General features: G+C 38.3%; 1 protein-coding gene across 2 annotated transcripts in view; it reads right to left on the reverse strand.

The window, feature by feature from the left end:
* The window catches only part of ATAD2 (ATPase family AAA domain containing 2), a 33,942-nt gene that overhangs the window by 2,254 nt on the left and 5,994 nt on the right, over positions 1-25,694 (reverse strand). Inside the window, exons 4-27 of one of the 2 annotated variants that reach the window (XM_019614239.1) lie at positions 24,384-24,519; positions 23,360-23,459; positions 22,052-22,130; positions 21,013-21,123; positions 20,132-20,183; positions 19,008-19,139; positions 17,478-17,586; positions 17,158-17,273; positions 15,795-15,969; positions 15,068-15,156; positions 14,071-14,230; positions 12,016-12,106; positions 11,260-11,574; positions 10,191-10,317; positions 8,879-9,062; positions 7,164-7,349; positions 5,989-6,124; positions 5,645-5,841; positions 4,339-4,498; positions 3,871-3,993; positions 3,630-3,779; positions 2,097-2,504; positions 1,291-1,421; positions 761-889 (exon numbers count right to left, since the gene is read on the reverse strand). In XM_019614239.1, coding sequence (XP_019469784.1) covers positions 761-889; positions 1,291-1,421; positions 2,097-2,504; positions 3,630-3,779; positions 3,871-3,993; positions 4,339-4,498; positions 5,645-5,841; positions 5,989-6,124; positions 7,164-7,349; positions 8,879-9,062; positions 10,191-10,317; positions 11,260-11,574; positions 12,016-12,106; positions 14,071-14,230; positions 15,068-15,156; positions 15,795-15,969; positions 17,158-17,273; positions 17,478-17,586; positions 19,008-19,139; positions 20,132-20,183; positions 21,013-21,123; positions 22,052-22,130; positions 23,360-23,459; positions 24,384-24,519 — 3,596 coding nt within the window. Of the gene's footprint in view, positions 1-760; positions 890-1,290; positions 1,422-2,096; positions 2,505-3,629; positions 3,780-3,870; positions 3,994-4,338; positions 4,499-5,644; positions 5,842-5,988; positions 6,125-7,163; positions 7,350-8,878; positions 9,063-10,190; positions 10,318-11,259; positions 11,575-12,015; positions 12,107-14,070; positions 14,231-15,067; positions 15,157-15,794; positions 15,970-17,157; positions 17,274-17,477; positions 17,587-19,007; positions 19,140-20,131; positions 20,184-21,012; positions 21,124-22,051; positions 22,131-22,349; positions 22,530-23,359; positions 23,460-24,383; positions 24,520-25,694 lie in introns of those variants that run through there. The other variant, XM_019614240.2, reaches the window with a different exon arrangement.

Below are 25,694 nucleotides of genomic sequence, written 5' to 3' on the forward strand. Positions count from 1 at the left end.
AAAAAAGGCATAAAGAACTTTATCTGTTCTCAGGCACAAGCAACTCAAAGACAGATGGCTTCAAGGATCCTAACATCCAAATTGATGCAATACTGGGAATGCCTGACTTGGACCGTGGTGCCTCAGGAAGATTTCTGAGGAGTTCTGACAATTCCAAAATCTTTTTTTTTATTATTATTTATTTTTTTAAATACAGGAAGAGATCAGAGAATTGGCCCCATTAGTGTACAACTGGCACAGGCAAATCTCCCTTTATGTCAAATTACAGATGCTCAAGCACACTGGTTAAAAATTGAGACTTTTCTCTAGTCTCACTACAATTTCTCCTGTTACGTTTCATACTTTGATTGCTCTTAAGGATGGAATGTCTACCAAGTATCACCGTGTCTTCCTGCCTGCAGGGGGGAAAAGAAGAAGCAGAACACTTCGAAAAGCACCCCTTCACAGCCCCCCACTCTTAAGTCAGTTTTCAAGAAAAACTACTGACAGATTAATGCTAACTGCTTGGAAAGGGCTGTGTGGGTGACTCATTGTCTTCAAGTTCAAGCTTTTTCCTGCTGGAACCACCAATTATGCCAAATCTAACAATGGTTTTGCAATATGGATAAATGCTTCCCAGACTGAAATGAAAAAGTCTTACTTTGGTTTTTGTCTTTGCACAGACAACAAAGCAGTAAAGAGTAATGCTAAAGAAGTATGATATCCAGAACGCACATACACTGCATACCAGTGATAGAACATGCTATAAGACAAAAATTACCTTTAGCAATTCGGTTTTGTCAAAATCTTCCCGATGTTGATAAATACACTGACAAATTGTAGCATATAATTTTTCAAAATGGAATATATCAGCCTCCTTTGTTAGCTCAGTGACCATATTCAACAGTTGCTGAGGGAAAAAAAAAGGGAAAAATACAAGTTTAAAATAACAAAAGATCCCTGGCTCGTTTGTTTTTGGAAGTTTAGCAGTAACATTAATAAGTAACAGTACTAGCAGGTTGTCAGTGGGCTGTTTTAAGGTAAAAGGCCTGGTTGAATTTTAACGCTGAGATAAACTGCTTCCTAGGACAGCGCTTACCAGAAGTAAGAACAGCAGCCTACAGAAATCTACAGCAGCTGCAGGTGTGGAAACACATCAATCACAGTCCATTATAGGTTGATTTATTCTATATTTCCCTGCCATTAACTGTTTAAATTGGCACTGGTTAACAACTGCCTTAATTTATAGTTGTACATAAAGCAAAAATATCTCCTATTTCAGAATTTTAAAAAAGTTGAAGTTAGACATACTTTGAGCTCATAGTAATCCACCATCACTACAACGGCTGTCTCTGTCACAATGCCCATAACTTTTCCAGCACTCATCTGCCTCTGTTCTGTCTGAGAACATCTTGCACGAGTCATGTGAAGTACCCAAGGATCTGGAATGACACAAATTTCCTGTCAAGTTTTCTGTTGATCTGGAATACAGTGTCCATGAAGCATCCTGTAGTGGGACACAATCTCCCTCTACAAATGCAGACACAGCACCGTTACAACTCCTTCACTGAGCAACACTTGGCTTCTATCTTCTTTCTAGCTAAAGTCAGTCCTCTGCCAAAATGAGAAACTCAGAGCAAAAAGAGCACTAGAGAATACAGAAGGATAAAAGAAAGAAAAGAAGCAGTCATGTTGCCATTACAATGCTTCATGCTACTCCAAAAAGAATTCAAGTTAGGAAACATCTTACATTGCAAATATTAGGACGTGAGTCTTTACTCCATGCTACTCTGGATCCACACAGCTTGAAGCGCATTTTTTTAATCTTATGCTGCTCATTACTGGAAAGTTCCTCATACAACAAAAGAATGACAATAATGCTGTTTTTCAGTTAGGTAACATTAGAAAGACAGATGTTAAGAAAAAAAAAAAGAGCAGCTACAGAAAAACTTGAGCTTGGCTTACATAATTACACGGGCAACATTACTACTGAAGAAACTGTGATTCTCAAGAGATGTAACACAAATAATAGAATGAATTCAAAGGCTAACAATAAATAATATAATCCTCCTTAGATGGAACGTGGAGCTAAATGTTCTGTTGGACATTTCACTTACCATTTGCTTCTTTCTCTTCAGAGGTGTCTGGTTTTTGGCAAACAGAAACACCACTTTCCCTTCTCAGGTCTGAGCGTCCAGGCACCCCGACACTCTCCTTTTCACCAGCAGATGTATCCATATCAAAAAGCCCCCCCTCTCTCTCCTTTTCTGATCCAGCTTTATTTTCATTGCTGTTTGTCTGCCGTTCCTGAAGAACAGTTTCACTTTCTTCCCAAGTAGAAGCCTGTGAGGATTCAAATTCAGTCTGATCCATGTTAGAAATATAGCTTGCCAGAAGATCTTCCCCGTCACTCTCATTTGGGTCATCTTTGGGAATTGTATTCTCTTTATTGAATTGAAAAGTCCTTCTTCTCTTTGCAATGGAAAAAGAGGATTTGGTTTTTCTGCGTTTTCTTTTTGATGCATCTACAAAGAAACAGTAGAAAAAGTAAACCAAAAGAATTCTTTCAAAATCCATCATCTTCATTTTACTTAATTTACAAGGAAAACAATCAAAGGAATTGAAACACACTCTCACTATGTTCAGAAAAAAGTTAAACTTAATGGGGTTGGTTCACTATTAAAGATTGAAAAGTCAACTGCTTAATTTCATTCACAAAATAATCATCTTCAAGATGTTACAGACAATTCTTCCCTTCAATAGGAATTACTTCTACAAAGCAAGGTAAGACGTTTACTTTCTTATGACATGAACAACATAGATGAGCAGCCATGCAGCCTTTAAACCTGCTATCAAGCTCTAGACTTTGAAAGCAAAATACATATTAAGAGTTTAATTAAAGAGACAACTTTAAGGCAACATTCAAAGAAGAAAAAAAAAAAAGTCTGTAAAGACTTACACATTATATGCTTTCTAATTCTGTTAACCTTGTTAAAAACAAACTTTGTGGTTTTGCCCAACAGAAAAGCCCACCATGCTTTGTATTTACATAGGATTGCACACAGTGTGAGTGAAGTTGGTGGCAAGATTCCCACTCACTCATAAGACCAGGAATCTTTACAAGATGTCATGTGTTCCAATGGAAAGAAGCCAAAGTCTCTTCATGCCCTACTCAAAGGAGCAGGAAAAAATAATGATTGTTCCCTTTCCATCTCTATTTTTATAGCTCCTCACTTTTTCTTCACTTTCACCCTTCAGTTGGAAATAATAGTAAAGGGGTAGCAAGTATTTTAGCATTCTGGGGACAGAAGGGAGGAGAGGAGGAAGATGCTCTTTTGTATAATTGAAAACTAGTTGAGTATTCAGAAACCATGATACCAAGAATGAGCAATTTGGGAGTCATTCAACATCCGTTAAGCCATCAAGACCAGTGTTTTATACTAGTAAGCCCACTTTTTATTTGAACTTTAATTCATAACCACACTGAATGATCTCTGGATTTATCTCACTTTCTGAAGTAAATTCAAAAAACACAAAACCACGGGCGTGACAGGTTTCTGTGATGCCTGGCTCTTTATGTCACAATAACACAGGAGATATCAATGACATTGGCAAGTTCACCCAGAAAGTCTGAATAAATTGCAACTTGCCATTGGAGAGAGGTGTACTGGCATCTACAGGTGTCACTGTCATCTTTGTTTTTTCACTGCACTTTGCATCTGTTTTCTTACATTCAGGAGCAGAGTTTTCCTTTGGCATCACTGTGTAGAAATCTGGAGCATACTTTGAAGAGGTGCAACCTTGTGATAAAGAAAGCAAAGAAGTTTGTCTTGCATTTTTAGTTACAAATACAGAAACAAAACTTAAAATCCTGAGCCTTAAAACACATACCTCTTTTCTTACGAGATTCTTTAATTTCTTCACAGAGTTGTTCAAAATCTTCATCTATCTCTTCCTTCACAATGGAATGTGCAGTGTCTTTCAAACTACAAGCTCTGTGCCTAATGAGACGATCTGAAATTTTACAGGCAGAACTTACTATTTTCTACCAGGCAGTGAAACTCTTGATCACAGAGAAAAATGTTGCTCTGCATTGGTAGTTTCTGAAAGGATATCTCAGGGAATACTTTTAGCAATAACAACATGGAAGTTAATTTTCAAAGCAAACCCACTAGTTAATTGATTAATATTTACATTAACACTTACATTCCACATCCAAGTAGTTTAGTGCTACAAGATTTACAATCTGACAAGCAATGCTGTCCCTGGATGTTAAAAAGGATCTGATGCAAGGTCTGTTGCCTACGCACACCATTTATCCATCCATGCATTTTACAAGGATCAAAAGTGCTAACTCACCTCCAGGGTCTTTATCTGGGTTATATTCTAAAGCATTACTACAGATGAGATCAATATCTTTCAGAAAATCTCCCGCAGTTAGGTATTGGTGCAAATCAATCTTAGACAAAACTGTTGAAAGATCCATTGGATGTTTAATAACTGTGTCATAGTCAGGCACCTACAAATGAAAAAGAAACGTTCAGGGGGTTTATTGGACTCGCACATCATCTACCAAAATTCTTCATTTTAAAAACTTCAACTAAGTGACTTCTTAAAAGCCCTGAATATTTGTGACATCAGGAGATACTGAAATTAACTAGTAAACTGCTGGAAAATGGAAGGAGTCTTTATAACTTGTTAGAAAGGGAATAAAGAAAAAGAAACAGAGGTCAGAAGCACAAAGATAGTACAAAACAGACAGATTCATTTCACTCAGAAAAATTACAACAAAGAAATCTGAGGATGTCACCCAACATTCTCTTAGTTATTGGCAGCGAGAAAAAGGCTGCATGAATTGCACCTTTGAAAAGTCAATGCTGGGCATCTACTTCAGAATGAGATAACTGGACCCAGAAGTGCAGACTGTTTTACTCAGACTGTAAGAGGAGCCTAATGACTAGTTGGGATGAGGACATATATATTTGTTTACATTATTCACACCTCTGGAACATAGAGGAAAAGGAAAAGACAAGTCAGCAGATCCCTAAGGGAACAGGACTTTGCTGGTACACAGCTATATGAAAACTACTGCTGACTTGTAATGATACACCCCTGATTTAGACTTATTCAGTCTTTGAAAGAGAAAAGGGAACCTAAGAAGTATATGGGAGAAAGAAGAAACCACACAGTACTTATGGATGATCTCATACTGAGTATTCCAGATGAAACAGAGAACAGAATCTCAAAATTATTTTACAAACTATGCTTCTACTCCTGTTCCCACAGAAACAATGGGCAGTCCACAAAAGTGCTCCAGGCCTTATTAAAATACTCCTATAAACGGTGTTTGTGATTATAAAGAAAGATGCCTCTATGTTTTCCAGTGCTATAGCATGCCTTATCAAAGGTCTTTTCAAGAGCAAACTGTGTTGGCTTTTGGTCTGAAGTTTTAGAACATAAACAGAGCTTTGACTGAATATTCAAACAACAGACAGCTGAGAGTCTAAAGGAATCAGCAAAAGTAAAAGCCCTTCTTGCTTCTCGCAATATCACTAAGAGTACAGTCCTAAAAACAAAGAGAAACCTTCCTATACAGAGCTCACCAACACGGAGAAATGATACGCACACACAGATGAAATGGCATTATAGATCAACATCACTTTACCTCCTCTGGGTCAACAGGCTTCGTAAAGGCCCTGAAACGTTTGTCAATGGCAAGTCTGTGAGTAACATCCCTCAAGAAAATCCGAAGTTCACGCAAGGTATCTTCCTCCTGCTCCTCCAGACACTTCATTTCTTCCTCTGTCAGAGGTCGAGGTTCAGGTGGTGGTGCTACAGGCAATGCTTCTAATGTCTGCCCAGCTTCAATTAATCAGAAAATTTTAGCCAATGTCAGGTACTCAAATACAAGTACATGCAGAAAGTACTGAGAGAAAATTGCCACCCAAGCAAATACTGAACAGCTAGTAACTTGCAGTTAGGAAAGTTTCAGATGTAGAATATCCTCACCTGCTTTCCTTTTTTGAGTGGGAGGTTTAGCAGCTTGATTCAAGATCAAGTCCTCAAAAAAATGTCTTCTTTCATCCTCATCAGGAGATTGGATATTGAAAACTTCTCCAAAATCATTGTTAAACAATGATCGTACCTAAAAGATGAAGAGAAAACTGTATTGTACACTGGTAATGTTGTGACATTCACTATGTCTAAGTCTGATCACTTTGTACTGACTTCCCTTGCTGCCCTTTAATTTTAACCTGCACAGTAGCTACGGAAGGAAGAGAAAGGGTTCAGTTCAGCAGACAAGAGAGAGCTTTCTGGTAAGTTTTTATTTCTGTATTGAAATAAGGTCTCAATTTGCACGCTTCTAAGTGCAGTCCATTTTTCTATCTCTACTATCAAGAAGTAGGGAAAGAATTTCAGTATTATCTTAGAAGGAATTTATCAATATAAAAACTTTTGTGGAAACTTAAGCACTTCCAAAGCATTTCATAACACATCTAGGTATTACCATCTTCCCCTTTGAGCACTGAGACAGAGTAATCAGAGTGAAAACAGCACATTTCCATTCTGAAGACTTTAATGTAGACCCTTAGAAGTCTACAAAGTTATGCATGTACACTTACTGAAGTTTATTTAGAAATACAACAGAAGTTTGATTTCAAAGTTACTTAGAAATTTGCAATTCAATTTGCAAAGCATTGAATCTTTAGCCTTTACAAAGAAAGGGATGGATTTTTTTTCTAGAAGTGTTTCAATCTCAACTTATTCTAAATTAAGTTTCATTACTAGCATTTTATCCACCCTACTATGCAATGGCAGAACATTAGAAGAAGTGTTCTCCGTAAAAATATCTCTTTTTGCTACCTCCATTGTAAGGACTGAACAATCTGGACAAAGTGGATACCTAACTGCCTTGCAGTCACTCAAATTATTGTCTGAAGTAAATTTACCTTACGTGTTTGTGAGAAGGAGGAGAAATGTTGGGTCAAAGTTGATCACTTGACTCAGAAAACACTTGAGGCAAATGCTTTCAGCATTTTTATTCTAAGCAAATTTGAAGGGATTTGTTAGGGAGCCTCAGTCATGACAGTATGCATTTTCAGAAAGCACAGTACTCCAATACCTCAAGAGTTCCTAAAACAAGAAACTGAATGAAGAGTTAAGAGAAGCATTGACAGAAATACCTCATCCGGCAGATCTGTGTGACGTACATCTGACGTTGCAAGCAACAAGACTGGAGCAAATGTTGGAATATTCTGAATTAGTGATGTAAAGGTAGCTTTCAGTGTAGCTCCAACACTGTCCCACCACAAATGGATGTGTGGAATATAAATTATGCTTGGTGCTGTCCGTTGAGCTTCTTGGATCAACTAGCAAAACAAGAGGTTGGATGAGACAACTCAACCATGTACAATAGGCTGCTAATTAATAAGTCTACATATCCATCAAACTATCCTAGGAAATGTGTGTACACAAAGCCAAACCATCAAAACAAACTAACCAAAGAACCACGAAGAGGGTAAAATTTCTACTGTTGCTCCAATATAGACAATGCTATACAGAATCACTGCTACACAGACAGAATCAGACCTGAATCTGCCTTTATTCAAAACTGCTGAGATATAAGAGAACTCCAAAAGAGCCTTGCAACTCAAGTGGTGTGATGGCGTGCCTGAACAACCAAGACTAACCCTTCAGCAAGCTGTTTTAGTCTAGCTAAATTCCTACATGTTTGCGGCTGCACCACTTTCAATTCAGAGTAGGCATGTATCCACATCAGTCTGCAGCACAGTCTGAAGAAACAAAGGCTTAGGTGAAAAAAATGAGGGCTGACACTGCAAAAGAATCCTAGTTTTAATTCATATTTTCTGGTACATTTTTATGAGGTCTTCAGCCTGAACAAATGGCTCTGTAACTCAGTTTCTCCTTAGCAAAGGATTCATCAGATCATATAACAATCTCAGGAAGTCTAACAAGCCACTGCCTACACATGGCACATCACACAAGAGGACATGCATCTACCACATGGCAAACGTCCTTTCACAACACATTTCTCTGTGCACTCTTTCATGTTACCAGCATTCAGGTAGCACCAGCTGCAAGATGGGAAGTGTATATCCAGGCAGGGACTTGATACTGTGGTTCTATGGCCACAGACACAGACATTGCATAACAAAAAAGGAAACGTGTGACAAAGGAGTAACCAGTCATGTATCATGCCTGTCCTAACTTGTACTGCTCTCAAATGCTTCTAATAAAGAAGAAAAGTGACTTCCAACAACAGATTTTTTGCCTGAAAGCAAAATGGCTTTAGATCTGTTTGTTTCTTCTAGTTAAGAAAAACCTCACCACTGTACAAATGTAAGTGTTGTGATTTTTAATGCATTTACTGCATGTACTGCAGCAGCACAAAACATATAAGATGCATGTGTAACAAACACAGAAAACTATCAACAAAAAAAACCCAAACACTTCCCTGAAGCGTTGGTTGCCTTACAAATGTAACAACAACAAAAAAAAGGGATACAGAACTGCAGAATATGTAGTCTGATGTAGAGCCATCTACTGGGAGCACAGAGTCTTAGAAGGTAACGAGAACTATTTTCTGAATCCTATCGAGATGAGCAGGATTTTCTGCCACAGAGAGAGGACTATTAGAAGCATCTTTCAGATTCCTGAATTGCATCCTTACTGTTAAATTTGCAATGAAAACTACAGCCATGTACAACATCCCTATTGTTTAGGACTAGATTAAAAAGGTGATTTTTCAGACATGAACAGAACAATAATGCTATTGCCACTAGCAATGAATTTTGCTCATCTTGCAACTCAATTGACTGTTTACATTTAATCAATGAGATTGTGAGATTAAAGAGTTAAAAAAGAAAAAAAAAAATACCTGTGCACATGTCTCTTCAGGTGATGAGATGCTAACAAATAAAACTGACATGTCCAGAGTATGAACTGGAAACATTTCCAGAGCATGCAAAACAGCAGGTGCCAAGTGGGATGCCTGGCCATATCCTGCCTTTCCTACTAATAGCAGGTGTGGCCTGCAGGATGTAGGCTGCCAGTAAGCTTTCCTAGAAAAAGAATCATAAAAAAGAAAGCGATAAATAGACACACAGATGTTCAAGGTATTTCTTTTCTATATATGTATATATTTACAATACTCTTCATATTCCACCAAGTCAAATTCTGTGACCAGGAAGTCTATCAAAACCCATGTTCTTACAAACTGCATACTGCCCCCTAAAAAATCCTACCAATCCCTGTCATGTCTGCTACTCATCTTGCTCTTTTAATTAATGGCTCCTGAATTGTACATGGAGACTGTCCAGCTAAATACACACAGGACAACTGGCTAGTTACCTGAGATGAAGTAGTACAGCAACTTCCAGCACACACCAATCTGGATGTCGCTATCAGCCAGACACTAACCTTCAGTAGGGCTCTCATTCAACTAATTGAGTTTTGACTACATCTATCAAATTTAGCTGACATGGCCATAATTACTGGAGAAGGTAGGAAGAAAGGAGCAGAGCAACGCTGTTAGAAAAGAATGGGTGTGGGCACTGAAATACACTGGCCATATCTAAGGAAGCACAAAGCACATACAAATAAAATATTTCTTTATTTATAGGGCAGAAAATTTTCTGAACAGCACAGCAATAGAATTGAGAAAAAAAAGTTTGATTTGGTTGCAATAACATAATCTAACTTCTGAGCTGTGGGCTTGACTCCCACGTGAGAATATCAAAAGATTAACAGAAGTTTGTGGCTAAATGGTAGCAAAAACAGTTTGAGTTCCTGCTACGTAATTTGCTACTGGTTTAACAATCCTGGAAAACAGATGGGCAAAAGATGGCTACACAAATTCACACAGGCTTTTTAAGCTGAGAGGATAGATAGCAGAGTTCTGTGCTTTTGAGTATTCTGAAGAACGTCATGGAGTAAATCAACATGCTCTAACAGCCTGAGGATCACTTGGCTTAGGTACAGAAAGCTGAGTTTTTCAGTTTTGAATTCGATCAGTTCTAGCAATGCACTTCATTAGAAATTCAGTACCTTCATGCTTACTTCCTGCAAATAACTGTCACCCCCTCAACACACACATTTTATTCTACTTCAACATCTATCACCCCCCGCATTTGTAACAGCCAAAACTGCTTAAAAAGTAGGATTTAAATGTAATTGGAACAGACATTTACCTACTAAAATTGAGGAATTTTTGCTGCGGTCTGCAAATCATTTTATCTGTTACATTCTCTTCGAAGATTGAGGGGGATTCATAACTTCTGTCAATTGTATCACCTTTTAAGATAGGATTTAAACTGCCTGAAAGACAAAAGAGGCTTGTTATTTTTTCCTAAACAGTCTGTACCTCTTTCTCTTGCTCTTCAGCTTCAAAATCAATGTCAAAACCCCTTCTTCATTTCAGATCACATTCTGACTGCTATTTCCTAGAGATCATTCTACTACAGATCTATGGAGGCCACACATCTCTGCAGTGCTGCTCCTTTAAGTTCCACAATGTGTATAAGCTATGTTTCTCAGTTGTTCATTCTTTCCCCCATAGAATAAATATAATTAGGAACAATTTATGTAGTTCTTAAATAGCTAAAAAATCCAACAAGGCCATTACTTCCTGGAGCAGGTTCCCACAGTGGAAACATGGAGATTAAGGATGTGGTGGCCACAGACTCCCTAGGAGTCTAGGACTAATAAATCATGACAGTGGTAAACCCATCTAATTAAGGATCCTTTAAGATAACTGATGGAGAAGATAATGGAAGGAAGGCAACAGAACGGTAGAGCAATTACCAATCCCCTACTCTTTCTGCTTCTATTTTACAAAAGCAAATGAAACTACCTGCTCTGCTGAGACTAACACTAGGAGAATATTCTCCAGAAATCAGCATGTAGCTCTAAAGGGACCTCCATTAACCAGGACTGGAATGAGCCTTACACTTCAATACTTACGCCTGTCTCCACAAATGCTAAATATGTTAACAACTGTCAGAAACAGGATGCTTCAGCAGGGAATGCTTAGCCCTCTGCTATGTATTGAGCCCTTCAGAACTTCCATCTCACACTTCACTTCAGAATCCAGAATAAATGCTATGCATTATATTCCAGTTATTCCTATAATAAGAGCATGCACATGCAAAGCACAAAATTCTATCATTGTTACTTCTGAAGTGTTTGTGTACACTGACTGCACAAATCAGAAGCTTTTGCTTTGGCAAAATCTTAAAGAAGTGGATCCTCTTGTTATACCTTGCTGCTGGTCCTCCTTCAGTGCAAGCTCTGCATGAGGAAATACCCTTTGTAGGGCTTGTAAGATTCTCAAGAGCGTACTTCCTAGAAGTGGTTTCATAATAGGTGACAAGGCTCGGCCCGGTGAAGGCACAGCCCTCTGTGATGCTGGAACGGTTTTCTGCATAGCCATCACGAAATCTTTTGCTTTTATTTTAATAGAATTGACGTCTAGTTGCAATTTCTCACTACTCGAGTAGATCTGAGGATATCGTTGGCGGAGGGCACAGAGAGCAGCCTCAGCACACAAGGATTTTATATCAGCTCCACAGTACCCTAAATAAACAAAGAATTAAGTGTTACATCAGCCTCAGGCAAAACATGAGACAAGATCCAAGTTTCCAAGATGCAACATTTAAAGAATTCGCAGTCCAAAAAACACGTGGGTTAACAGAGAATTTAAGGTGTTACTGCATGGTAGGGAAGTTTTGTTCTGTGACTGACTGTCTGGTATCCAAGGCATATGAAAGTTTCCTAATCACAACTTTGTTCTGGGGCAAGATGCCTCAAACCCATTCAATGTTCTGAGACAACAATGACAACAACAACAAAAGGGATGCAGATAAAAGCAGCTAATTTTGACTGCTGCAAAGGCATGTCAGCTGCCTAACGGACTGGTTCTGCAGCAAAGCACAACAGCTTGGGTACCACTGGGTACAAGATAAGATTCCTTAGAACTTAGTCACAGTCACTAACACGTTTTGTTTTCAGTCTTACCAACACATTCTGTAGCGAGCTCATCTATAAATGCATCCAACAGCTTAGGAGTCCAGTCACGAGTATGAATCTTGAAAATTTCTTTTCTGGCCTGGAAACAAAAAAATGTTGCATTTCATTTTGTCCTATGTTTTTCCTAAAAACAGCAACAACAAAACAAACAACACTTCCTCAAAAGCTTCATAATACTACAAACGGTTTGTTTATCTGCTAAACATTTGGTGCGGTTGACACGATAGAGGGAAGGGCTGCCATCCACAGAGACCTCGACAGGCTTAAAAGGTGGGCCCATGTCAACCTCATGAAGTTCAACAAGGCCAAGCGCAAGGTCCTGCACCTGGGTTGGGGCAATCCCAAGCACAAATACAGGCTGGGCGGAGAACGGCTTGAGAGCAGAGAAGGATTTGGGAGTGTTTGTTGATGAAAGACTCAACATGAGCTCGCAATGCGCGCCTGCAGCCCAGAAAGTCCTTCGAATACTGGGATGCATTGAAAGAAGTACAACCAACAGGTTGAGAGAGGTGACTCTGCCCCTCTGCTCTGCTCTTGTGAGACCCCACCTGGAGTACTGTGTCCAGTTCTGGGGTCCCCAACACAAGAAGGACATTGAGCTGTTGGAGCAGGTCCAGAAGGCCACAAAGATGATCAGAGGGCTGAATCATCTCCTCTATGAGGACAAGCTGAGAACTGAGGCTTTTCAGCATAGAGGAGAGAAGGCTCCAAGGAGACCTTACAGTACCTGAGGAAGGCCTACAGGAAAGCTGGGGAGGGACATTTTATTGGGAGAAGTTGTGACATGACAAGGGGAAATGGATTTAAACTGGAAGATGGTAGATTTAGACTAGATATTAGGAAGAAATTCTTCACTGTGAGGATGGTGAGACACTGGAACAGGTTGCCCAGTGAGGCTGTGGATGTTCCCTCCCTAGAGATTTTTAATGCCAGGCTGGATGGGGTTTTGAGCAGCCTGGTTTAGAGGGAGGTATCCCTGCCTACAGCAAGGGAATTGGAAGTAGATGATCTTTAGATCCCTCCCAACCCAAACCATTCTATAATTTTATAGTTAATTTAATATGTTCATTTTCAAGCAGGAAATCTAATAATTCTAAATTTGTTTCATTTATCTTTTTCTGAGTACCTGCAGTTAAAGAAAGGGCAATTCTAGCTTATGTAAGTTTCCAAAATATGTGACCTAATGATCTTCAGCAAGAGTGTAGAAAAGCACTTTTTTCCCCCTCCAACAAATTTCTCTTAAATTTGGAAAATTTCATGGTGACAGTCCCATTAGTTCACTGAACTTGCTTTTCTGTCAGTTCATTCAAGTAAAGTAGTTCTAGTACTACTCTTCAAGCTGCTGCAACTTCTATAAAGAAAATAATTATGACGACTCAAACTATACACCAGTTTTAACCTTGGTTAATCACTGCCACTGAATTAGAAGCTTCCCAAGCCCTTCCCCCCTGCAGTGCACTTCACATCTTCATCCAAGCTTCTGTTAATATGAAGCAGTAAGAATGTCAGCTCCCCCTCTCTGAATTATAGGTAACTCCCAGGACCTCCAGATTCAGAACAATCAAATGAAGTAATCCTCCATCCACTCATAAGTGAATTACTGAGGCCAAGAGAAGAATTTCAAGGAGAAAATGCCCAAGCAGATTAAGTAACTAAGCAAACACGAACAACTTTGGGAAAGATCTGAATATGTTCCATCACCAGACATGATAAAAGTTTTTATGCAAGCAGAAAGTAATTATTGAGGATGTACACCACTTCCTTCACCTTCAAGATGAGAAAAAGTAGTTTAAAGCCAATTCACATTTTCATTCCTTCTTAAAACATGCCAGTGACAAGCAACATCCTGTTTTTCTTGACTAGTCACAAATAATATAGAGTGAACTACTTGTTCAAGTCATCAGCATATATATTCAGTAGCAGATTTGCTCTGCACAGCATGAAAGTGTCTCCAGATACCAGTCTTTCATTCAATCTGCACAACTTTTTGCTATAAAATTGGACTTTGTCACATTAGCATTAAGGTTGTATTTACTTTCTGACCTCTTTATTTGGGAGGCCGAAGAGGAATTCTCGGTCAAAGCGTCCAGGTCTTCGTAATGCAGGATCAATGGAGTCGAGCCGGTTGGTCGCACCAATAACAACAACCTCCCCTCTGCTGTCCAACCCATCCATGAGTGCCAGAAGCGTTGATACGATGGAGCTAATAGAAAAGATACAATTTTTATTCACCAGTTCAGTAAATTTTGTTACAAACTGCATGACTTAGTGTTGTTTTCAGCTTTGGGCACCTCAATACAGAAAGGACACTGAGGTGCTGAAACAGGTCTAAAGAAAGCCAACAAAGCTTGTGAAGGGCTTGGAGAACATGGCCTGTGAGAAGCAAGTTAAAGAAACCAGACCCATTTAATATGGGGAAGAGGAGACCTTATTGCTCTTCTCAAATATCTGAAAGGTGATTGCAGCGAGAGCGGGGTTGGTCTCTTCTCACTGGTGGCAGGTGACAGGACAAAGGCAAGTGGCCTCAGGTTGCACTACGGGAGGTTTAGGTTGGATATCTTTACTGAAAGGGTTGTGAAGCACTGGAATAGACTCCCAATGGATGTGGTTGAGTCACCATCTCTGAATGTGTTTAAAAACCATTTGGATGTGGTACTCAGGGACATGATCTTGCAGTGGGTTGTTATTTAGGGTAGTATGGTTAGGTTGTGATTGGACTTGATGATCTTGAAAGTCTTCTCCCACATAAGCAATTCTTTGATTCTATTACTTTCTCCAGTGAGTACTCAAAAAAGGACACATTTCTGTTATGAGATGCTCATCAGTGTCTCATTTTAAGACAGACAAAAATAGGTAAGGAAACACAGATCTTGTGCTAGTATTGAGTAAATGAATTGTTTTCTACTGTTGTCTCAAATAATCTCAAGTTTAGGAGCACCGAGTTGCAAGTTTTCAGGATAAATTAATAAGTAATACTAAGTGGTCATCATCTCCCCTCCCACTCCTAGCAGATTCTATGTAGACACAGAAAACATAATACCTATGAATCTGGTCTTGCTTGCTGGACCGGACAGGAGCAAGACCATCAATCTCATCAAAGAAAATAATGGAAGGCCTCATTTGATATGCCTAGAGTGAAAAACAGTAATATTGTAAAAGTAAAACAGCACTATTTAAAGAGAAAATACATGAAAGACATTATGGTTGGCATGTCACTGAAACTAGATTTTTTAGAGTAGCAACAGGGATTTCTACTTACTGACTTGGAGTATCTGACATAAGTAACAGAAAGCATCAGTCTACATCAGCCTACTGTGACCAGGTGACAGGAAACAAATCACACCAGTAGTTGCTACAGCTATTTGGCTGCCATAAAGAACAGTCAGAACTTAATTCAATTACAGGTTATGAAAGCAAGCTTCCTTTATGAATTTAAATAACCCTGCTTTCAGACAGCATCTGTTTCCCTCTGATCTAAAGCCATCATCTCTTGCCTTTTGCAGCCTTCTCTGTGGCTGATCTGGTGGGAGGAAATTTTTTTTGCTTTGAAAGCTTTTCTCATTTTGATCTTTTCCCATTTCAAGCCCCTGATCCAAATTATGGAGGCACTGAAAAAGCAAACACTGACATTCCCATTTCAGTGGAGAAAAAAAAACACCAACAACCCTAACAAAGTTCCCCCCAAAAAAGGATGCTCTTAATAATGTTAATCACAGAAAATTACAGTTTCAACTGGGAATAGAATATACTGTATATTTCAATCTTACCTGATCAAATAATAAACGAAGTTGCCTTTCGGATTCTCCTACCCATTTACTTAGGCAGTCTGCACCTTTTCTCATAAAAAAAGCCACTCTCCTGTTCCCTTGGCTACACTCATTAGCAAGGGCACGTGCAACCAGGGTCTTTCCAGTTCCTGGTGGACCATAGAATAGACATCCTCTGCAATAAAAAACGAATCAGACAGGAAAAAAAAAAAACATTGTCAAGAGAACCTATTACAACCATCATCCCTAGAACAAACAACTCCTTTTACCTAACCAAAACATTTCATGTATAAGACAACACAAATAGCTAAAGTTGGGTTAAGGTTCTAGCAGGTTGAAGTTTTGTGTTCCGACAAAATTTCCCAAGGCAGCAAAATAAATCAATAATGAAGATACCTCAGATGTACACTTCCAGAACAGCATGTACTGTCCCAAAAGAACACTTACAAAACTGCTAGCAGACAAACAGGTTATTAAAGTAAACTCTAATTCTCTCTTAAAAAGCTTTAAGTTACAGGATTTAGCCTCCCAGACCATCTGTTGCTGGTGAAAAATGAGAAAGTCTAATGCTGAATAGAAAATTTAAGAAAATAAACAAAAAAAGGCATTTCAGATAAACATAACCATCAGCTAAGAAAGCACTAAATGTGCTGCTGTTTGAATTTCAGTGAATAAAGAAGTAAGGCTCTGGAAGGTGGTTTTTTTTTTTTTCCTTATTTGTAATACTTCTAAAGTTATTCAAAGGAAATAATCCAAACTTATGTTTCCATATATCATGACTGAGTTTTGATTACTAAAAATATAAGGATAATCAATAAATCTAATAATTCAATTTCATAACTGACAAGATTAGCTATGTAAGAAACGGACAGTTTTTACTTTATCCCAAGCACAACAAACACCACAACATTCTTGTTGTGAGTAACAAGCATTACAAGTGATACCTGAGGACTTCATAAAAGGTGAGAAAGAGAAGCGGGCTTCCAAGAAACATATCAAAATGATTTCCACTAGATGATCTCCTTCTCCTTGTATATAAAACTCAAAACAAAAAACACCCCAACCCAACTTTGTAACACCAAGACACTTTTGAAATACATTCTCACTTCCAACCAGCAAACAACAAATCTTTATGCAAGACAAGGCACTGCTTATATATATATATATATATATAAGCATATATATATGTATACATATATATACACACACAAACTCTGGACTCCATCCATTTTAAAGAAATTATTTTTTTTACTACTACTAAAACAACCCCTCACTGTTGCCAAGAAGCAAGGAAACACTGATAACTCGGTTGAATATTCTCCTGAAAACAGCTGACTTACAGTGAATGGTTTCAATCAGTTACCTTGGAGGCTGAATTTTGAATCTCTCAAACACCTCCGGATAAAGCAGTGGAAAAATGACCATTTCTTTTAAAGCTGAAATGTGCTCAGAAAGACCGCCCACAGCATCAAATCGCACCTGGAGATCAATTCAACAGAACACACGTTGTTAAAAAAGTAAGCAATTTCGATGAAGGTGTCACCAAAAATTATACATCAGCAAAAAGGAAATGTTTTGGGCTATTTCTGAAGTTGCTTGACAGAAAAACATCAAACATAGCTGCAGATGGCCCATTACTGAAAGCCTTCACAAACACTGACGCAGCGAATTAAAACCACTTACCGAACTGTCGATTTGCATTGGATCAACATCAGCCAGGCTTTTTCCAATTTTCATTCGATCCTTGCGAGCTCCCTTCAGCTCATCCTCCTGAAAGTTTACTGGAAGACACCTGATTTCAATTAAGGAGAAAGAAAAAGCTGCCTTATTTCAGATGCAGCTAGAATATTTGTTTTATGACAACATGTGAACATAGGAGATTTTATTAATTAACATAAACTTCTTAAAGAGTTAATATTCATTTGAAGTCATATACTTGTTAACATCCATAAGTAAAGAATAGAAAATGGTCACTCCAGACATTCATCTGAGACAGTGGGTTTTTTGTTCTCTGTTTTTGTTTTGTTTTTAAGCATGTATGAGTATCCTCGCCAGCCAAGATGGTACAAATCTGACTACAACTTTAGAACCAGCAACTCCACATATAAAAACAATGAACACATCTTAATTTTTGTGATGAAAGAACCCCCAAAAATATACTAACTGCTTTCAAAGATTTTTTGCTTCTACATTAAAAAAAAAAAAAATATATATATATATATATATATATTACACTCCAAGGGGACACATTTCAGTGTAAATTAACATTATGAAAGGCCTCGCACCACTGGTCATTCCCAAGTAGCTTGCATATCAGAAAGCACACCAGTCTGAAAGACATCACAGAATCACAGAATTGTAGGGGTTGGAAGGGACCTCTAGAGATCATCGAGACCAACTCCCCTGCCAAAGCAGGTTCCCTACACCAGGTCGCACAGGTAGGCGTCCAGGCGAGACTTGAATATCTCCAGAGAAGGAGACTCCACAACCTCCCTGGGCAGCCTGTTCCAGTGCTCCGTCACCCTCACCGTGAAGAAGTTCTTACGCACATTCGTGCGAAACTTCCTATGCTGCAGCTTATGTCCATTTCCCCTCGTCCTGTCTCCACGTACCACTGAAAAGAGACTGGCCTCACCGCTATGGCTGCCACACCTCAGATATTTATAAACCTGGATCAGGTCCCCTTTCAGTCATCTTTTCTCAAGGCTAAACAGACCCAGTTCACTCAGCCTTTCTTCATAGGGGAGATGCTTCAGGCCCTTCACCATCTTTGGGGCCCTCCGCTGGACTCTTTCCAAGAGATCCCTGTCTTTGTCATCAAAGTCATCTGGCTGAAGACTTGTTTTTCGTGTGCGTTTATTCAAATAGTTTAATAAGAAATGAAACCTTTGTCATTTCCTAGGTTTATCAAATAGTCAGATATGGTGGCTTTCTCTCTAGACAAGCTACTGAAAATTGCAGAAGTATGATTTTACCTAGAGAAAAAAAAAAAAAAAGTGTTCCTCCCCCCATTCTCTCTTCACAATCACACTGCTTATAAGTAATTAATTTCTAAAAATTCAATTTGAAATGTTTGGTTACAATCAACAGGTGTGATTAAATATGACTGTCACTTAGTAACTATACAAGACTAAGAAGATAACTCTCCACAGTTATGGAGATGCTATCTGCTCAAATAGATCCATCCCTCCCATGTTCTCTAACTACAGTAACCTTCTTATTGTCCTGTTACGGCTGTGCATCCGACGCCTCTCAACACTCTCCTCCTCATCAGATGAGGATGACAAGGAAGGGGATGATGAGGAAGATGATGTGGAATCATCATTGTGGGCTGCATGTCTCAGTCTGCAAGCATTTAAACAAAAAGGTTAAAAAACAAACAGAATTCTCTCAATATTTGACATTACTTGTTGTTTACTTTATCTCAGAACTCACTCTCCAAGATCCATTAACTTTCCAGTTCAGTGTGCCCTTTATCAATCTGATTTCAAAAGCATGTTACATTATTTTCATCAGAACAGCAAGATTAGCTTTTTTCCCCCTTGGGAAAATAAAATGTTTTTATTTTACAAAGAAAGTTCATGAACAAATTGCTCATTGCTCCAATCAACCTGACATGCATACACATTTAACTCTGATTATCCTCCCTGTGAAACATAACCCCTTTCCACTGATGTAGTTAGGCTTCAAAAAAACCTCTTCCTTCCCTGACCATCTATTTTCAGGAGTGCTGAACAAAAAACATTCCTAATATGCCTATCAACAGCATTCTCTGTGCTTTAACTGCTTACAGAACCTAAGCCTTCATCATTACTACGGCAATTTACCATTTCATGAAGAATTTTTCTTGTTGAATGTTAGCTTCATACAGAAACATTAAGTGATTTCAATCAGAAACTATAACCAGTAGTTGAGTGGTTAAAAAAAAATTCTACAAACTCTTTCATAAAGCCTTCCCTTCTAAGTCTAATGAACTTACCTTCAACTTAATAATTTCAACTTAATAATATTCAACAAAAAAATTTCAGGATGAAATAGTCTGACTAAGATTTTAGAGGGAGATTCTGGCTTCAGTTTCAGAACAAAAGAATTTCAATTACACAATCTCAGGCACGGCTTCCATAACCATCATATCAGTGACCCACAAATACTGTATTTTTAAAAATCCAGGAAATACCCACCTCCTCATATCCAAAGATTTTGGCTTAGATTACCACAGTGATAATCATAAGGTTTTTCTGTAACCACCAACAAATTGAAAACCCTTTAAAGCTGATAGAGTAACAGGACTGAAAACACTACAAATAAATATAAATTATCAGTAGCCAGGCACCAACCTCTTAGGCCGTTTCCGTGGGCTGGGAAAGAGTATCTTGCGTCGTCTCGGTCCTGTTGAAAACAAAGAAGTTAGAAAAATGAGATAACAGATCTGAGAGAGTAAAATAGGAAAAGATTCAGAAAATGTCATGTGTTTCATCCATTTCTAATTCCAGAGGAAATTTCAAGTGTTTTTGTTTTGTTTTTCATCAGCGTACAGTGGAAATGCAAACACATACCTGCCTTTAAGGACACTTTAAAACCACAGGAGCAAGACTATCAAGACTGTTTAATTAGAGTGAGGGTGGTGAGGCACTGAAAAAAGGTTGCCCAGAGTGCACCAGTGGTTGGTGCCTCATCCCTGGAGACTTTCAAGGCGAGGCTGGATCAGGACCTGGGCAACCTGATCTAGCTGTGCATCTCCCTGTTCATTGCAGGGGAGCTGGACGAGATGACTTTTAAAGGTCCCATCCAACTCTAAGGACGATTACTATTATTTCAAGGACAGATGGGTCATCTTTGATTTTTAATTCTTTTCTTTATTCCCCTAACTTAAAATCAGAAAGTTCTCAGATGGAAAGAATAGTTGAAAGAATACTAGTTGAAGGAAAACTGGTAATATAAACTCTAAATCGCATATCAAAGCACCAGGAGTACAAAGCAGAAATTCTGAAATCACACTGTAGCAGTTAGCAATAGTGCTGCAAAAGCAAATGAAAAATATCAGCAAGTGAGCCTTGACATAGAAATATAATATGCACAGGACACATGCATCTGACAATACCAGAATTTACTTGCAGAATGAAGGTACAGTATTAAATGGATCTACGTGTAACTAGATATCTATTTCACTTCTATGAAAGAAATAAACTCTTAAAAAAAAACCATGTACATAACCTACTTTCCAAAGGAGCTTGGTAGGGCACAACAGTTTTCCTCTGTCGGAGGTCATAACGCTTTTGATTATCTTCAACATCATCATCTTCTTTATCCTCAATTTCTTCTGATGACGCTAGTGTACCGCAGCATGATATTAAATTGTTAGGTATAGTTGCAAACGGTCCTAAAACCAACATGTACTACACAGGTGCCTGTAGCTTTTACTGTTACCATCACCTAAACACAACAGACCTGAAAAACCTTAAGACAAATTCATGCAACACATATTTCAGAAATTCCTAATCCAAGACAAGCACACAATATAGAGGTTGTTCCATTCTCTCAGAAACTGTTAGGTGACTTGTCATCATACTGTTTAATAACAAAATTCTGTCACCTTGCTTAGCTAAAATGCAGCTCCTATGAAAACAGCTAGTTCAGAAAGTCATTACTTGTTCTTTCGATCAAGTATTTCCTGACAAAAAGTTTTAATATTCTACAATGGTAAGAATAAGCAATCTAGCTCCCAAGTTCTAGCTGTGCCCAGGCCCCCTCATTGTTCATCTAGAATCCTTCACTTGGTTTCCTCCCTCCCACTGCACATCCCTAAACTTCTCTGAGCTTCTGATAGGAAGTGGCAAAGCTTTTCTTGGATTCTGTCTCCACTCTTTTTCATTTAGAAAGTTCCCACAAGGATCATCTAACTTACTGCCTTCATTACAACTTTCCTCTTAGAAAACTTCAAGTTTTCCCAGCACTTCCAAGTTAACGTGGTCTTCTGTGACTTAACCTCACTCATCTCATTTCACACTGAGTAAGCTCCTTATTACAGGCCCCAAAAGCAGCTGCCATAGACTGCCTACTGCAGCTTCCATAGACTACCTGCTAAAGACAAAAACAGATAACACCAAATTCTGCTTAGCTGATCTTCGCACTTGAGATTCTCATACACATCTGGCAGCCTAGCTTACTCCTTGAAAATTCTTTCCATGCTGCTCAAAACCCTGAAAATGAGGCTTTTGGCTAGGACATAGTAAAGAAAAATTGGAAACAGAACTAACCTTCAAGCTCCTGTTGATTGTCAGGTTCATCACCTCCCTCAATTTCCTTCTTTTCACGGGAATACATATCAAGGTTTTCCTAATGAAAAGCAACAAGAAAGATCAGTCACAAAAGTGCAGAAAATCTGACATATGCATGCCTGCTGCCTACACGATACATTATCAGAGAACTCCATATAGACACAAAAGTACATTAACACACAGGAGCAGTGAACAGGATTGTGATTATGACATCTACAATTTGTAACAAGAATTTCTGTACTGTGCCGGGGCACACTTGTAGAGGTTAAACGCTTACCTGGATACACAACTGCGCGTATTAGTTAATAACCTGACAGCACGGCAGAATCGAGGAAAAAGAAACACCCTTCTAGCAATGGTAAGAAACAAAACCAAAAACAAAACAATCAACACTCAAATAACTCAGAGGCAGGTGAGAGATGCTGCATCAGGTACTGCGGACACCTCTGTTTGCATTTCGCGTTCCTAGGCAACCTGCGCCTTGAGGAGGGGGATTGGAACTCATGACCTCCAGAGGTTCTTTCCAACCTCAACCACTCTGTAACTTGAGGGAAATAAAAAGGAATTCACATCTAAACAAAAAAAATCCAAAGGCAAATTTTAAACATCTTAATAGTCTACGTGCCTGTAGTTCAAACGCACAGCAGACGTTTGTAATTTAATAGAGAAAAACTAAGAGTAAATGTGGCATACAATTCTGACAGTGTTGAATGTGAAGGGCATCAAGATCCTGAGAAGAAACACAGAAACCATACATTGCCTTTTGTTAAATTTGCCAACTATAAGCGCTCTTGAACATGATGAGAAAGAAAATTAAGGAGCGAAGGAAAAACAGCTAAGTTATACAAAATGGGATGGAAAGCATCAGGTAACCTTTCTGAATTCAGTCCTCAATCAGAACTTTTAATAAGACTTCGAGTAAAAACTCAAGTTCTGAAACAAGTTTGTTTAACTGGATCTTGTTTCAAATGGATTTAAGTCCATCCCAAAACCATAAGCCAGTTCAGAAACTATAGTATAAGACGTGAGGTAATGCTGAGCTGTTAAAATACATCTTCTGCAGAAGGTATTTCTTCCACTCTTAAAGGATGTCTGTAGTACTATATCAAAAGTTCTGATTAGAGAGCTAAAATGCACAATATTGCATTGCAGAAAATGTATTATCCTTAACCAGTAATAAATTCTTTGGAAGAAACTTATTTCAGCTAAATTAAAATTACTACTAAAATACTTGCCCATGCAAAATATTCACCTTATGCAAAAACCATAAAATAAATGAGTATTTACTTCAGCATTGTTGAACACCCCAAAGTCTTCCAAGCCCTTTTTATGGCGTCTACGCATCTTCTCCATGTCATCCATTTTTTGCAACACTGCTTCTGCAGTACTAAGACAAAAAGTTGACATGTAAGAATGGAGATAGGCAAGTACACAAAAAATTAAAATGGAACACAGCTTCAGTACAACATTTTAATATGGCATGCACAAATCAGAAGTCACGGACACCAAGCTGAGTTCTTAAACATTAAGAAAAAAATGATATCAAATGTTTATTTTTATTTATTTACTTTACACATATTGAAGAACATTTGAGGATGTGCCAACATGCACTGCTTTCAGATTTATTTTCCCTCTTGCTGAGCACAATTAAAAAAATGTATATGAATGCAGAAGGAAAGTAAGAATTCCTGAAGATCATAGCAGGACCATTATAAAGAAATTATGACAGCATTACAACCATGCAGAGCAGCTTGAGCACTGTTAAAAAAACTTCCAGCCGTCTTTACTTAACTGACATGAGCTGCTTATTCCTCCTGTAACTGTAATCTATGTTTCTTGTTTTTCCATAATTGTATGTGCTAGAAAAATAATCCCTGCTGCTGTCACATTTTGCAAATCTTTTAGATAACAGTGCCAATTTGAGCTCCAGAATGAGAGGAAAGTCACAGCTAGAAATGCAGAGTTGCTACATTATTTGACTTTGGCTGTATCAAACGTTTCTTAGTATCTTACCTGAGAGTTACCTATAGAAGTTCACTAGAAATGAAGACATCTGATACTAGGAAAATTATTGAAAACAGTATGTTAAATCTAAAGAAAATTGCAATGTAAAGCTACCATTTTTGGTCAGAAGACAGCACAGAAACCCACGGAACTCACATACAAAAGGTGCTAAGAGCACGAAGATTCCCCATCCCATACCTCTCTCTGTTGTCAAGAGAAAAACAAAGTCCATAGGCAGTAGCGTGTCATAGCACGAAAGCCTGCTAGTAAGGCTCATTTAGTAGGTTAGCAAGGAAGGAACACTTACTTTGTTATAAGTGCATCAAAAAGAACAGACTGATTTGTAGTAGTATAACGGCTTCGTCGGACCTCCAAATCCTCATTTTCTTCATGGATTTGTTCTACAGCTTTTGCATCAGCTCTGGTTTTCAGTGCCCTTGTGACTGAAATACAGTAAATATGTGAAATATTTTGAGACAGTAAAGATGTGATTCCCTTTCTTTCACAATTGCTTTTCTAAAATGTAAAAACAAACTAACAGAAAATGTGAAGTGGGTTTTTTTCTTTAAATACAGATTTAGAAGTTTTTGTCATGAGCACAGCACTCTACTTAGTGCTTGTTTTGAACACGTAGTCGTCTACTTAAAAGCATGACCTGTACAAAAACTTTAATAGACTGAAAGCTTCCAGTAGAGAAAACTATAAATGTTTCTCTAAAGTGTTTTACTCCATCCATCTAAAATGGTATCTAACAGCATTAAAAAAAAAAATTATTAAAAAAAAAGGCAAGTATTTTCTTAGGATTCAAGTGTTTTATTACCCTGTGTAATTATGGATCAGTTCTGTTTTCATGACACAACAGCTTATTTATATTATTATATAACAGTTCATAAGAACTATTTCAAGATATACATCCAAATGCTGGGAAACTCCAGCTCTTGCTTTCTTTAAAAGCCTGCCTAGCATTTAACATAGTGCCTCCTTTTTCACAAGTTTGTTACTTCTACTGTCATTGAAACGTTGACCAGAGGACACTGGGAAGGTAATAGCTACACCACAGTCTTAGTATGATGACAGCTATGATTTGATCTTAGTTTTATAGTTAGCAATGACACGTTTGAGCCTGCTAAATAACACTTGTACAATCGGAACATGAACAACAGCATGTGAAATGCTTTATTTCAGGCACTTGCCCTGGTTTAGCCTATAGCTGGTAGGACACTGCATAGAACGAGTGGATTTTCCCAGGTGTCAGAAAGTGATCTATCAACACCAAGTGCTGCTTTCTTCAGCTCTGCAGTTTGATTCCAAGTTAAACCCATGAACGTCAGTGAAACCTTCCAAACATCAGCGCATTTGTGCATCTCCTGACAAAACTGCTTTTTAAATTACATACATTGTAATACTGTAGTAGTCCCACATATTTGCCAGAACAACTGTCAATTATTTTGTGTCCTGCAGACTCCAGAAACCCCATGCAAAAGAGAAACCTGAGGTAAGGATCAGATTCCTCAGTGCTTAAGAACTAGCTGAAATTCACACTGCATTCTATTAATTTCTTGAAAGCAAGTGGGAAGAATATCTTCCTATTTGCATAAAGTCCATACAAAATTCACTG

This window comes from Meleagris gallopavo, chromosome 3 (assembly GCF_000146605.3).
Source record: "Meleagris gallopavo isolate NT-WF06-2002-E0010 breed Aviagen turkey brand Nicholas breeding stock chromosome 3, Turkey_5.1, whole genome shotgun sequence".
Classification (NCBI taxonomy): domain Eukaryota; kingdom Metazoa; phylum Chordata; class Aves; order Galliformes; family Phasianidae; genus Meleagris; species Meleagris gallopavo.